We start from the raw sequence: 13729 nt of genomic DNA, 5'->3' as shown, positions 1-13729 counted from the left end.
ACATCCTGGGGGCTTAGGGCAAGCAGAGGGTCCTTTGTTTTTTAGGGCAAACACCAGCCTGTGAGGTACAGCAAGGGTGAGAGTGTACTGTATCCCTGGGCAGAAATCTCCAGGGAAAATACGGGTCAGACAGCTTTTTGTCCTCCGTGTGATCTGCAATTCAGTCAGGCAGGAAAAAAAATGTGAGTTACAGCAATCCTAACCTCAGGTTCCTCATAGAGGAACCAGCTGAGGGCTGACAGTAGTGGAGGGAATCAAAAGAAGGTTTACATAGAATGTGGGTTCCCTGCAGGAAACAAAAAGCAGCTCAGAAGGGTTGTACAGAGGCTGCTAACCGAGACCATGCTCATTCCTTGGGCCACATATGCCTCAACTGCTCCCTGAAATTTAAATTTAGTTAAGTCAGCGAGGAAATTATGGATGAGTTTGGGGTCTGGAGGGAAAGATGTTCAAAAGCAGCAATATGAAGACACTGAAAAGAGGGAAAGTCGTAACTTGAAAAGTGCCACGCAGAGGGAGCTGTGCCTGTGCTTTATTGAACTGTTGGCTGCAGTAAATACAGCTGAATTCCCTCAGTCTCCCATAATGTTGTCTCAGTACCAGCAGGAGTCTATTTAAGAATACACTTACTTGCACAAATGATTACATATATGGAGAGCAGAGAAAGAGCTGATGCAGGCAAACCCTGAGAGCTGCCCAAGAGAGCTGGGGGTGGTGCTTTGGTCAGTGCTGCCAGCCCAAAACAGGCAAAGCAGAGCAGCTTCTGTTCCAGCCCTCCCATCTGCTTCACCTGTAGAGGCCAGACTCTAGATTTGTGATGGTACAGTAAATAAATGGTCATAAAATCAACTAAGAGGATATTCCCAAAGAGAGAGAGTTGGTTTTTTATTACCATTTGCAATGCAGAAAGTAATGAGAGACTGTATTATAAGAAAGAGACAAGTATAATAGAAGACCTAAAAATGGATGATGAACAAGGAAGACTGAACCTTGTGCTTCTGCACTTTACAGCATTAACCCCAATTGCTGAAGTAAAAGGTCTGGCTGTGTAGCAGTGCTGTTACAGGGCTGTGCAGTGTATCCATGGTTAGGAGCAGCTGAAGCTGTGCAGAGCACATGGTCATGCCTGGTGTGATGTGAGCCTAGGACAGGAGACCACGAAGTCTGGGGTCTTCAGACTGATTGTTTTCATTGATTTTCTTGTATCCCTAAACCCTTCCAAACCTCACATTACAGGAAATCAGGAGAACTAATTTATTCCTGCTTGAAGAGTGGTTTGAGGAAGAGAAGCACTCGCATTCCCTGTGTAGGTACTCAGCTTTGCTGATACCCCGTTAGCACTGATTAGGGAGAAATCTGAACTAGAAATAAGAGCAAGCTGACCATGGGGGCAGCTTTATTGTCCCTTTTCTCTTGGCCCAGCATAGCAAAGCTGGCGTGGAACGTTAGCAGATCAGATTTGTGGTGTGTTTCACCACACTGCATAAACGTTTTCCCCTGAAAGCAGGTGAGAACGTGAACATCAGCAGGGTCTCAGGTGCAGCACAGCAGCCTGAGCAGGAGCACTGAGCCCACGGGGCTGTGTAACCCCTCTGTGTTGCAGGCTGGAGTCGCCCACGCGCGCACTGGTGATGGAGGCTCCGAAGGGCATCGAGATCAACGCCGAGGCCGGCAGCCTGAAGGCCACGTGCAGGACAGAGCTCAGGCTGGAATCCAAAGATGGAGAGGTAAGTGATAAACATCAAGCCCTGCAGCAAAGCCAAGCCAAGGCACGGATCCCCTGCAGATCCGTAGCCCTGCGGGTCTCCAAGCTGCTGCGTTCGAGGTGCTGGTATGAAAGCCCGGGAGCAATGGGCTCTCCTGACTTCAGTGCTGCTCACTCTGATTGAACACATCCCATGCAAATGAGGCTCACTCCGTGGCAAAGGCTGATTCATTATTTTTAAAGTGCATGGATAATAGCATCTGTTGTTCCAGCAGATTTATGCAGCCGTTAAATGCACAGTGCTCCTAAATTCTTTGTTCCCATGTCATGTTAAAATAAGATTTACTTGGCCAACATAATTAAATCTTTTATCATATATTTTTCTATAAGAGGAGCTTAATTCACTGGTATTGATCTGAAAAGCTTTTGTGGCTGATGTTTCATTCTGGAAAGAAAGCGAACATTAGAAGACACAGGTTGTTGCACTGGAGAAACTTCCCAAGGGGAAGAGAGAACAACTAAGACTGATAACATAGAGCAAAAGTAAAATAGGTGTTGAGTTAAGCCTCTTCTGGTGTCACAAAATTATGTGGGCACATGGTTCTTATCCCCCCCTCCTGCCACAGTGATGGAAGACACCAAAGGATGTAGCTGAGGAGCTCCCAGTTTTTTAATTGCAATTTCTGTTATTTCTAAACATTTGCATTTTAAGACAATCCAAACCTAGATCATAGGTGTTAGCAAAAAAACCTCTGAAAAGTACCAAAAAAACCCCCTACCTAATACCCTGAGATTGAAATCCAAGGCATTTCACAACTTCAAGCAGTCACTTTCAACACTAAGCTGCTTTTAAAATGATAAATTGACCTGTATCTTGCAGGACATGAGATGGTTGGATACTAAAACTGGAGATTTTAACCGTAATTCCAAGTGCTGTCAGTTGCCTCCTATTATTCTGGGGTTCAGGTTATTTACTGTGTTCTGGCTGATGTCAGAGCACTCCCCTGCAGCTGCCACGTGTCTGAGAGTTGCCACATGTTGTTTGCCTTATGTTGGTTTGTAAGGAGGAATTTAGGTCTTGTTACAGCGTTTCAGTTATTTTTAATATACACAAAAGTGTTACACATCTACATAAAATATGCATAAAATATACATAATACATATAAAATAAAATATAAAATAAAATATAAATATAAAATAAAATACATAATGTATACATAAAATATACATAAAAGTCCGTGCTGGGAGCCTGCAAGCATAACTGGCAATGGGATCACGGTGTCAGAAATCCTGATGGAGGAGCAGGGTCGTTGGATGGGTGTGAACCATCTGTGCTCCCCATCTGATAGTGGGGTACCTCTGGTTGGGTCACTCCAAACCTGGGATTGGATTCCTGGGAGGTGTCCCAGGAAGTTACGAGCCGAGAAAACATGGTGGGTACCTCAGCAGAAACAAACTGGAGCTCGTGGTAAAGGCAGATAATGTGCTCACCCAGATTTGTGTCAGACTTTCCCATCCTAAAACACTTCCCTACCCAGTTTTTGTAGCAGCTGCATTATCTGGAGGAAGCTTCTTTAAAAACAACATCAGAAAAAACAGCTCTCCGCTAATTCTCTTTTTTTTTCCTCTCTCTCTCTCGCCACCTCTGACTTCAGATAACGTTGAATTCTGCAAAAATCAAACTACCTAACTTGCCTCAAGGATCTTCCTCTTCTGCAGGGTCCAGGCAAAAAATCTACGAGCTCTGTGTGTGTCCCAATGGGAGGTTGTTCCTGTCTCAGGCAGGCAGCAGCTCCACCTGCCAGATAAACACGAGCGTCTGCCTTTGAGAGACAATTTGCAGTGGGGCATCGCAGGCAGCACAAAAGCCAGTTCTGGTCTCACAGATCCAGCTGCCAACTATTTTTACTAGAACACAGAAAGCCTATCAAAGACTTTTTTTGTGTGTGCGCGCGCGTGTGTGTGAATATATATATAAAAAATATATATATAAGATATATATATATATATATCCTCTGTGTAAAACGATGTTTCAGTACAAGGAATCCCAGGGTGACCCTGTTACATTTGTGTAGCATTTCTCTCTTTCCCACACCAAAATTTACTGGTACAATCTGCAGAATTGGATCTGATGCTCCCCTGGACCCTTCTGTATTAATACAGTGCAGTGATCACCCCTCGTTTTTGATCATGTTCTCAGAGCAATGGGATTGCTGGCTGGGCAAGACCCTGGAACCAATGCAGACCCACCAGCATCCAAAGGGAAGAGACGCATCTCTGATGATTTTTGCGCCATTAAATCAGTGGCATGAAAAATAAATAATTTAAAAAACAACAAAATAGCCAGATGTGCTTGTGCTGATCACTTACAGTGATCCAAGATACCTGAGGTTAAATCACTCTTTAATTACTCGTTAATTATCACCCAAAGCATGGCTCCCTGTTGGGAGAGATGGATGCACTCGGCCAGTAGAGGAGTCCAGACCTTTTTGCTGAAATAATAAATGTAATTTTCTGAAGGGATTCAACACTTGCCTGTGCATGGCCAGGGGTGCCTTGTGCTATTCAGGTGTGACACATCAGGTCTAACACTTATGTAAAATCATCTCTGTGCTGGCAAAACTGATGCTGTATTTAGTTATTGGAAGGAAAAAATTGTGGAAGTTGGACTAAACAGAAAAATCACGAACCTCCTTTGTTAACAGGTGTCCTGGATCACCCTACACACTCCCCATTAACACCTTTAATTTTGAACATATTTGGTGTGAAGGTGTGAAGATTTAAGATTTGGACATTGCCTAAATACCGGTAGAAACAGAGGAAATCAACTAGAAACTGAGAAAATCATAAAATTAAGTGTATAATGTAGGTGCTACACCAGAATTTTTGTCATCTTTTTTTTCAAGATATACAGTTCAGGGTCATTTACGTTTGACAGAAACTGCAAATATCAGAGATGCTGACAATGAAAGACTTTTTTTAAGGATTTATAAAGATTGTGACAAAGCCAGAGTACTGAAAGGAAGGGCTTTGGATGCTGGTTCCTCTAGAATTTGAATCCCTAAAACTCTGTGGTTGAATCTTATCATGGTTGGATTTTTTCCTTATTTTAAATTCTAGGAGTCACAGGCAGGATAAAACACAAAAATCTGATCTGATAACATATTTCCACTTTTGAAGTTTTGGAAAACAATAAGAAGAGTCCAGATCATTGAATTCTGACCCATAATTTCATCCACATGCGTGTAAAAATCCTTTAAAAACCCAAATATACCAATTATGGCAAAAGTTTCCAAGTCACAGTAAATCTCACGAGGACAGCAAGGTTTCTAAGCCACTGAGATGCTTTTGAAATATTACCTCATGTGCAAATAAGACAGATCTGTGCCCATCCCTAGTGATACCTAACCAAAGCTGGTATTCTTCAAGTGATCTTCAAGATAAAACATAGCTGACAGAAATCTTTAGAAATAATTTAGCCCATTCATTTTTTTCACAGCTTTTTGTGTATTTTCTTGTAGTCTTGAGAGTACCAGGATTTGATTTTTTTTTTTCCCTTTTTTAGACGAACAATTCTGGCTTAATCCAAAACTGATTGGACTCAAAGAGAAGATTTCTATGGAGTTTAGGTTAGATGTGTTCCTGCCTAAGAAAGCAGCACTCCCAAAAAAATTTATTCCTGAAAGAGGATGGAATTATTTACTTCTATTTCAGTAATGCTTTCCGATGAATTAACGAATTCCAACTATTTGTTAATGAATGATTCCTGTAATTATTATGTCTTGAGTCAACGTTTGAATGCAAAGGGTCACCCAGGGTAACAATTGTATTGGGACACAGGTCTTTACCATCTCTGTTCAAAGAGGGGAATTGTGCCTATGCCTTAAGTCAATGCACTCAGCAAGGAGAAGCACATCATATTTATCTTGTTAATAAATCTAGTTTATTTGGGGGGAGGGGCAGGAGGGTGTCTTGGGAACTGGTTGTGCAACTTAAAACAGATACTGATGAAATACATTAAGACTGTAGGGGCACCTAGAATGATACAGACTTTTTTTTTTTTTTTGCCATGTTAAATATAGCAAAATACTGTGTACGTTACCTCTGGGACCATGACTGAAGTCCCATTCATAGTCCTACATTTACTGTAGAATTTTTTTCCTGTTTCGTTGAATACTGATCACGAACCTCACAGCAAGCATGGCCCAGTCCATAACCAAATCCTGTGTGAGCAGTTGGAAGACACGTGCTGCAGGAAGAGTTCCCTGTGCAGAAAACGAGTCAGATCAGCTCTTCCATCCCTGGGAGTATTCAGGTGGGTGAGGAAGGCGGGGCTGGACACAGGGACTGGTCCATCAGGGATGCTGTATCCTGGTTTCTGTGCTCCGCTCCGGACACACCGGTGGCTCAGCCCTCATCCCTGTGCCACCCTCTGGCTGCTCCGCTGAGGATTTCCATCCTAACAAATTAATTTCGAGTGGCTGCTTTTCTCAGCTGGGCTCTTGGATGAGGTTATTACCTTCTCATATCACAACAGCCATGAGACTGCTAAGGACATTGATATCTTGGTGTGAATTGCTGCTGGGGGGCTGTTAGGAAATGACCTTAACATCTGTGCCATCACTGCAGATGCTTCTCTGAGGTGAACAAAGGGTACCTTAATTACACCTACTGAAATGAATTCTTGCTGTTTCAATATATTTTACAACCATGTTTCCATCTTAAAAAACATGAAATTGTATGTTGTGTTGAAATGTGAGGAATTGTTGCTAGAAAGAATGAACCCCTGCAGGGACTTGTAGATCATTTGAACACCACTTGAGTTTTAAGACAGTGGTTTGGGCGATGCTGCCTGTGCTGTTCAGCAAGTGGCAAACATAAATACAGGCTGGGCAGAGAATGGGTCAGGAATGTCCCTGAGGAGAAGGACTCGGGTTGTTGATTGAGGAGAAGCTCAACATGACCTGAAGTGCACTCACAGCCCAGAAAGACAATCCTGTCCTGAGCTGCATCAAAAGCAGCCTGGGCAGCAGTCAAGGTGGGGGATTCTGAGCTCTTGTGACACCCCACCTGCAGTGCTGTGTCCAGCTCTGGGGGTCCCTCCATCAGAAGGATGGCGACACATTGGAGTGAGTCCAGAGGAGGCCATGAAAATGCTCCAAGGGCTGGAGCCCCTCTGCTCTGGAGCCAGGCTGGGAGAGCTGGGCGTGTTCACCTGGAGAAAAAAAGGCTTCAGAGAGAACTTAAAGCCCCTTCCAGTGCCTAAAGGGGCTCCAGGAGAGCTGGAGAGGGACTTTTTCAAGGGCAGGGAGTAATGGGACAAGGAGGAATGGCTTCAAACTGACAGCAGGCAGGGTTAGTTTAAATATTAGGAAGAAACTCTTGGCTGTGAGGGTGGTGAGGCACTGGCACAGGTTGCCCAGAGAAGCTGTGGATGCCCCATCCCTGGAAGTTGGATGGGGCTTGGAGTAACCTGGTCTAGTGGAAGGTGTCCCTGCCCGTGGCAGGGGGTTTGAACTGTATGATCTGAAAGGCCCCTTCCATCCCAAACCATTCGAGGATTGTATGCAAGCAGAGCAAACAGGACTGTGTCTCAGATCCCAGGGGAAAAACAGGCATTCTGTTTAAAAAGCTGCCTCCAAACACATCCAGCTCTCTCAGACTCCACAGTTTGTAGCTGGAGACTGTTGTGGAGTGGCTGATTCACCTCACTCCCTTCTCCTCCTGCCTTGCCCAGATATCCACAGTCACTGTACCTGTGTGGGCTGCTTTTCCCTGAATCCATTTAAACCAGAGCTTCCCTGCCTGGAATTTCACCCGTATGCTCTACGTTCCATGGATAAAATGCCAAAACCAAATCAGGGTTGGTGTATTTCATTGTGAATGGAGCCTGAAGTTTAGTTCAGTTGAGCATGTGCTATTTGGGAGGTGGGGTTTATATCAAAGTGGTGTTTAGTTCTACCTTGCTAAGGCAAGGCTGGTGGTGAATTTATTTCTGAGGTCAGTGGAAGAGATGGTGATGACTTCATGTCCTGAGCTGGGAGCTGGGCAGGTAACAGCTGAGGGCAGTGGGAGCACTGCCAGCCCTTGGGGTGGCTGTGGGAACTGAACCACACCATGCATTGCAGCTGTGAGCACTAAAACCCCCCCCAAATGCTAGTCAAGGGACTGTGCCACCAATGTCAGGGTACCCGGGGCAGCCATGCAGGATTCATAAATGCATTTATGTATGGTGGCTCTTTATAGGACTGCAGGACCTTGTCCAATTTGCTGTAAATGTGACACTTAGGAGAAGGTCGGGAGAATGACAGTGCTCACCTGTGCTGGAACCTTATCCATAGGCAGTGTCATAGCTGAGGTAGGATGGTTCTTCTAAAGCAAAAAGACTTTGCCATTAGAAAGGCAGAGGTTCTGATAATGGCTGTACATCTGTATCCATTCTCCAAGTTTCTTTGTGGGGTTTTTTTCGCTGTTGGTTTGTTTGGGTATTTTAGACATTTTGAAATGAATTACCCAGTAGTCAGTGAAATGGGCAGCTAAAGAGTACAAGGAAATGTTAACACTAAGGGAAGTCATCAAAAGGGGAAGCCAGTAACTACTACAATCTGTATAAAGTCTCTCCTAAATATTCATTTTCAGCAAACTGAGTATGTGCAAGAGTGATATATATTTGGTTGCCTCAGTCGTGTGCTGTGAAACAACTGTGTTTTAGAAGGGTTGAGGTTTTTTTCTCCTCTTAGGGTAAATATCACATTGCACAAACAAAAAGTGTGAAGGCATAAGCCTAAAAATACAATCTGCAATATATGGTATAGCAAAACGATGGCTAAATAAAAAACCCTCCCTAGAAATTGCTCCAAGGTTAAAGAGAGATTCCTGGGGAACTTGTGAAGATGTCAGGCTAGCTCACATCATAACCTAATGAAAATTAGTTTTTGTTGTCATAAGATGCTCACACATGCACACAAATACACACACACACATTGTTATACACTTGTTTACAACACAAGCCAATTTTCTTTATGTTTGTTCTTATGGCTTTAAGTTTCACATTGTGAAAGAGAGTGAGACAAAGACCAAAGACTTCAAGAAATTCATCCCTCACGCCTGAAATGCATTAACTTTAATGGTGCTTTTTTTGAACTGAGCAGGAAAAATGCAGGTGTATCATGAAGCTGCATTTGAGAGAATAAAGTGGCAGGAAGGCTCTAACTTGGTTAATGGGGAGAGGAGGAAATAATGTGAAAAATCTTGAAATGTGTGCAGAGGGCAAGGTTATCTGAAATTTGAAACGTGAAGAAATAGCCCAGAAAACTCAAAGACATCATCCTGGGCTGAAAGTATAAATAAACTGAGTAAATGGTGCCAGCTGCTCACTTACCTGCACTCGAGTATTAGCAGGGCAGGAGCTCCAGTGGCTGCTCAGTGGAGAAGAGTAACTGCTGCAATGATTTCATTTTAGAACTACCTACAGTAAAAACAACAACAACAAAAAAAAGAAGTTAGAGGCTGTGCTCTTTTTTATGGCTGACATTTTAAATTTTGAAATGTCATCATCCAGAATTCACCCCAGCAAGTGCCGGGCGTGTTCCTGCCGAGCTTTGCCAAGCACTGCTTTGGTGCTTTTTGAATGTGAAAATACCAGCCTTTTTATTGCCCTGGCTGTTCAGGAACGTGATCCTGGCAACAGTTCCATTTTCCGCATTTTAACCTTTTTTTCCTCAGCTCTGAAATTGCTGTGTAATGTTTTGGTAGCTGGTGTCCTGCTCTCAAACCCAGCAGCCCTGAAATCCACATTGTGTCACATCTCAGTCACACAGACCCCCAAAACGTGCATTTAGCAGTGGCACTGCCATAAAACTGGGGACATTCAGGTAAATTCTGCCTGGCAGTTGCTGTGTATCCACAGCTGATGTAGCCAAGTTTGTGGCTGTGGGTGGAGCAGGGTTAAACACTGATGTGGTGGTGAGGTTATTCAAGCAAGAGTGGAGTGAATTAAACAAGGCAGGTAGGGGGGAAGGGGAAGAAATGGGGACAGACATCACCCTAATCACAGTAATGCAGTCAGCATCTCTGTCCCTTTGCACTATTATACTTTAAATTAATAACATCCATTTTACTAAATATGGTGGCAATTATGCTTGATCTTTTCATGGAGCTCAGTGGAATTACTGTCACTGAAACCACTTACAGCTAGGGCTGTTCAAGATTGCTGGGATGTTGTTTCCATCCACAATAACCACAGTGGCTTGGGGCTTGGATAGAAATTACAGTGAATAGGTAGTATTTAGAAAGCTTTTAAGTCTGCTGTGGTTGAGAGGCCCCTGGTTATGCACATCCAGCCCTGAGGCTTTATCATTTCAGCCTCTCTTGTCCTGCCACTTGAATTGTGTTGTGCCCTTGTGAAAAGCGACACACGGTATAAAGAATACAGGAAAAGATGGATATTTAAAGCTGCGGGATTTTTATCTGAAACAAAGAAGGAAATATAATTATAGTGCCCCACTGAGATTTCCCATCCAAATCACTTTAAACTAGAAGTGCAAGTCCCTTAAAAATTAATTCGCTACAAGTGTCATTCCTGCAGCAAAGTTAGCACTGGTGTCCCTCCCAGGAAATGTCTCACCTTATTGCAGCTGGAAGCCCTGTGGTGGCTGGGATTTTGGGCCACCAGCCAGGACTGATGGGCTGCCTGTTCAGAGGAAGTCAGATTTGCTCTGAGGTAGCTGATCTCCATGGATTGAGCTTTTGTTAGCTTTTAACTGGTATTAAAGAATAGGAGGGGTAAGTCCACTGTGAAGTGATATGTAATTGTATGTTTGCCTCGCATTTAGGTGGTTGAAACTTTCTGCCAGGAAGACAAAATATCAGGAGGAATTTCTGTGAAAATGTTACATTTACATTGTGCCACCAAATGCTTCAGATAAAACATGCAGCTTTAGCTAAACAATCTTTTCTTTCCGAGATTAAAAAGGACTCTTTGGAGCCTCTCATCGGGTCCTACCCAAATGGAAAGTTTTACCATTTTAACATGTTTGTCGTCATAGGAACAGGCCCATTGCAAAGCACAATTCAAGTGCATCTTTGCATGTAACAGGAATTTTAAATTGCATTGTACTCTTACATTTTTTCCCCTTTCAAAGGCTTAACCACTGATAGGAGATAGAGCCCTCTGAAACCTTCTTCTGCTAAATGCATTATCTCTTCCTAAAGCAATGCATGTCCTTCGGTCTTTTAAAAATTTCCTTAGAATGGAGTCCTTGAAACATCTTGAGGCAGGCTGACGCTGGAGAGCAGGAGAATAATTATTTGTGGGTGGTGCTATTTTTGCTGGAGCTTGGATTGTAGCTGAAAAAAATGTTGCTGTTAGAGTTTCTCCCACACTCCCTTAACTGCAAACCCCACCAGTCCCCCACACCAGGGCTGGATCTCTCCAGGGTGGCTGCCTTAGAGCAGGGAGTGACCTCCCATGCTAAACCACAGCCTGATAATTTTGTCTTCATCTGGGTCCTCCTCTGGCCCTGTGCACTCGATGTCAGCGCTGTCACGGATAATGGGACACCTTGGCAGCTTTAGTGATTGTGCAGATGGTACAGGTGATGTGTATGTGCAGCCCGGGTGGGATAAGTGATGGTGCTCCTTGTTGGGTGCTGTTCTCACAAGCCTTTGCCCACCTTGAGAGCAGCAACTCCTGGGGGCAGGCACTGCTGGGGAAATTGACTTTCTTGTCCCTTTCTGGGTTATCAGAGCGAGCATGGAAGTTAAGATGAACAAATCCTGCGCAGTAAGAGCATGCCAGAAACCTCATAAAGAGCAGATGTGAGCAATTACTGTCCACTGTGTTTGTCAGAGAAGGGCTATGTTGATAGCATTCACACCTGGATTCCTCCCCAGGTCAGAGCTTTTCCTGAGCTGTGACCCAGACCTTGGTCTGGACCTGCACTGTGTGGTGGTTTGGGAGCAGGGAAGGGATTGACCTGCTGGATCTGGATTTTGCTCGTGGCTTTATTTTTTTTCCCCACCCCATATTTCAAATAGTTTCCCTGCGAGGAAATGCCAATAGAGTTGTCAATATTCACCCAAAAATGCTCCGTGGAGGTAGACCCAACAGCAAAACAGCACTCAGTGCAAGTCAAAGCAAACCCTGTTCATCTACAGCAGCAACATAAAAGGCATGGACCCCTGTGCTATAGCAGTTGTCATCTGTGGTGGGAAAACACCTTGTCTGACCTCTACTCTGAAAACCACCAATGACCTTGATTGTGTAAACAGGACAAAATTAATTTAAAGTCTTATCACAGTTCTCATTATGAAATTCAGATTTGTTTGGCTTTTTTTTTCTTTTTAATTTATGTATGTGTGTGGTTGTGTGGGAAAATATAAAGCTTTTTTGTATCAAATAACATCAATCCTTGCACACTCTATGCAAAATTTTGTAAGCATTGCAATAATGCTATGAATTACACAAGGAACTATTTTAACTTTATTACACTTTCTGTATAAAAAAAAAAGTTTGTATTTAAATGATTTCAACTGCAATCTTGTAAAATATATTAATAAAATAATGATTGTTAAGAAGGAAAGAGATGTTGGGGTTTTTTTTTTTGTTGTTGATCACTGTAGTGATCCATTTCACAGGAGCAAGTACCTGGATATATTTATGCCAAAACTGCTGTAGAAGATGGAATGAGAATTTCTGTGAATTGCTGTTGGAAGAAAACCTGTCCTCAGCAAAACAAAAAATTTTGCCTTTGGGGAAAGTTGAGTCTTTCTTATATTTGTGGAATTTTTCACCCTTGTCCTGGCATTAGAGACTCACAGCCAAGACGTGTTGCAGGCATTGAGGTGCTGCCTGAGCATCCCAAACCTCTCAAAGGGCAGCACTTTCTGGTGGAGGGGATCTGGTGCTTCTTGTGCTCCAAACCAGCAGGAGCTCAAGGTTTTCCAAGAGGGACTGGAGCTGGGTACACACATCCAGGAACAGATCCCCACCTGCACACAGTGGAGCGAGCAGGAGCTTGAGTCTGCCTGTGAAAAAATAATAATTTAAAAGAAAAAAAACTAAACCCGAAAACCAGCAGCCTGGACCAAGAAAAGAGAAAGAAAAGAGAAAGCCTCTTGGAAACCTCTGGCTGCTTTAATGATCCATCAGTTTTATTTTAATTGGCCAACTAATCAGCTGCTCATTGGTGACTCTGCTCGTGCCAGGCAATCACTTCTGAGGGCATTTTGCAGGAGCTGGGTTTTAAATATGAAATTGTTCACCCTGGATTTTGTCAGTAAATGAGAGCATTGATTGAGGCTCATTATCTGAACAAACAGCAAGATTTCAATCCGGGTGGAAGGTTGTCCGTGCCTTCCAAGCCCTCAGAGAGAATAATCCCAGTCCCCACTGCTGGGACACAGCCAGAATCCAGGCTGGAAGGACACTTGTTTTCCAGTTTGCAGGGGCTGCTGCTTACCAGGCTCCAAATGAGTTCCCTCAGTTCTGCTGGGTGGGCACACACAATCTTCTGGTCTCTCACTGGGTCTTGGAGTGTTTGTCTTTTTAAAAAAAGAAAGAGAAAGAGAAAAGACATCTTTCAGCTGAACTTCAGCTGCAGTTCTTGGCCTGAATTTGGAATTTCCAGCAAACTGACAATGAAATAATTCATTAATTAACCCCCATCAAGGAGCACGTTGGCAGGAAGTTCCCAGCACCCCCATGAGATGCAGCTCTGTGTCACTGCATGGGCATCACCACCACTGCCGTGGCAACCAGTGGCCAGCTCCTTCCCCAGCACTGGGAAACTCCTCAACACCTGCCTCTGAATGGGGTGGGATTTAAGCAGTGGGGAGATCTGCAGCTCAGCCTGAACAGCAGCATATTTGCAGTGCCCCCATGCTAGAAATGCTGGGTGCTACTCAACAGCAACAGCATCTTCACCATTTTTAAAGTCTGGGAAGCTGTAGTTAAAAACAGGATTTGGCTTTCAAAATCAGCTCCTGGGAAAATCATCAAAAAAATCAAAATTCTTCCCAAGT

The 13729-nt window shown here is 43.7% G+C and overlaps 1 protein-coding gene across 5 annotated transcripts in view; it reads left to right on the top strand.

The window, feature by feature from the left end:
- The window catches only part of LOC121658118 (delta-sarcoglycan), a 256422-nt gene extending 251910 nt beyond the window's left edge, over nucleotides 1-4512 (top strand). For all 5 annotated transcript variants that reach the window (XM_042014610.1, XM_042014606.1, XM_042014609.1 and 2 more), the window contains 2 exons: nucleotides 1604-1727; nucleotides 3361-4512. In XM_042014610.1, the coding sequence (XP_041870544.1) occupies nucleotides 1604-1727; nucleotides 3361-3534 (298 nt within the window). In that variant the 3' untranslated portion in view covers nucleotides 3535-4512. The remainder of the gene's footprint in view (nucleotides 1-1603; nucleotides 1728-3360) is intronic.
- The last annotated feature ends 9217 nt before the right edge of the window (nucleotides 4513-13729 follow it).

This window comes from Corvus kubaryi, unplaced genomic scaffold (genome assembly GCF_017639235.1).
Source record: "Corvus kubaryi isolate FWS band 111438036 unplaced genomic scaffold, C.kubaryi_AGA036_p1.0 split2-37374, whole genome shotgun sequence".
NCBI lineage: Eukaryota > Metazoa > Chordata > Aves > Passeriformes > Corvidae > Corvus > Corvus kubaryi.
Note: the sequence above shows the minus strand (reverse complement) of the source record. Positions and strands in the feature narration are given on the sequence as shown.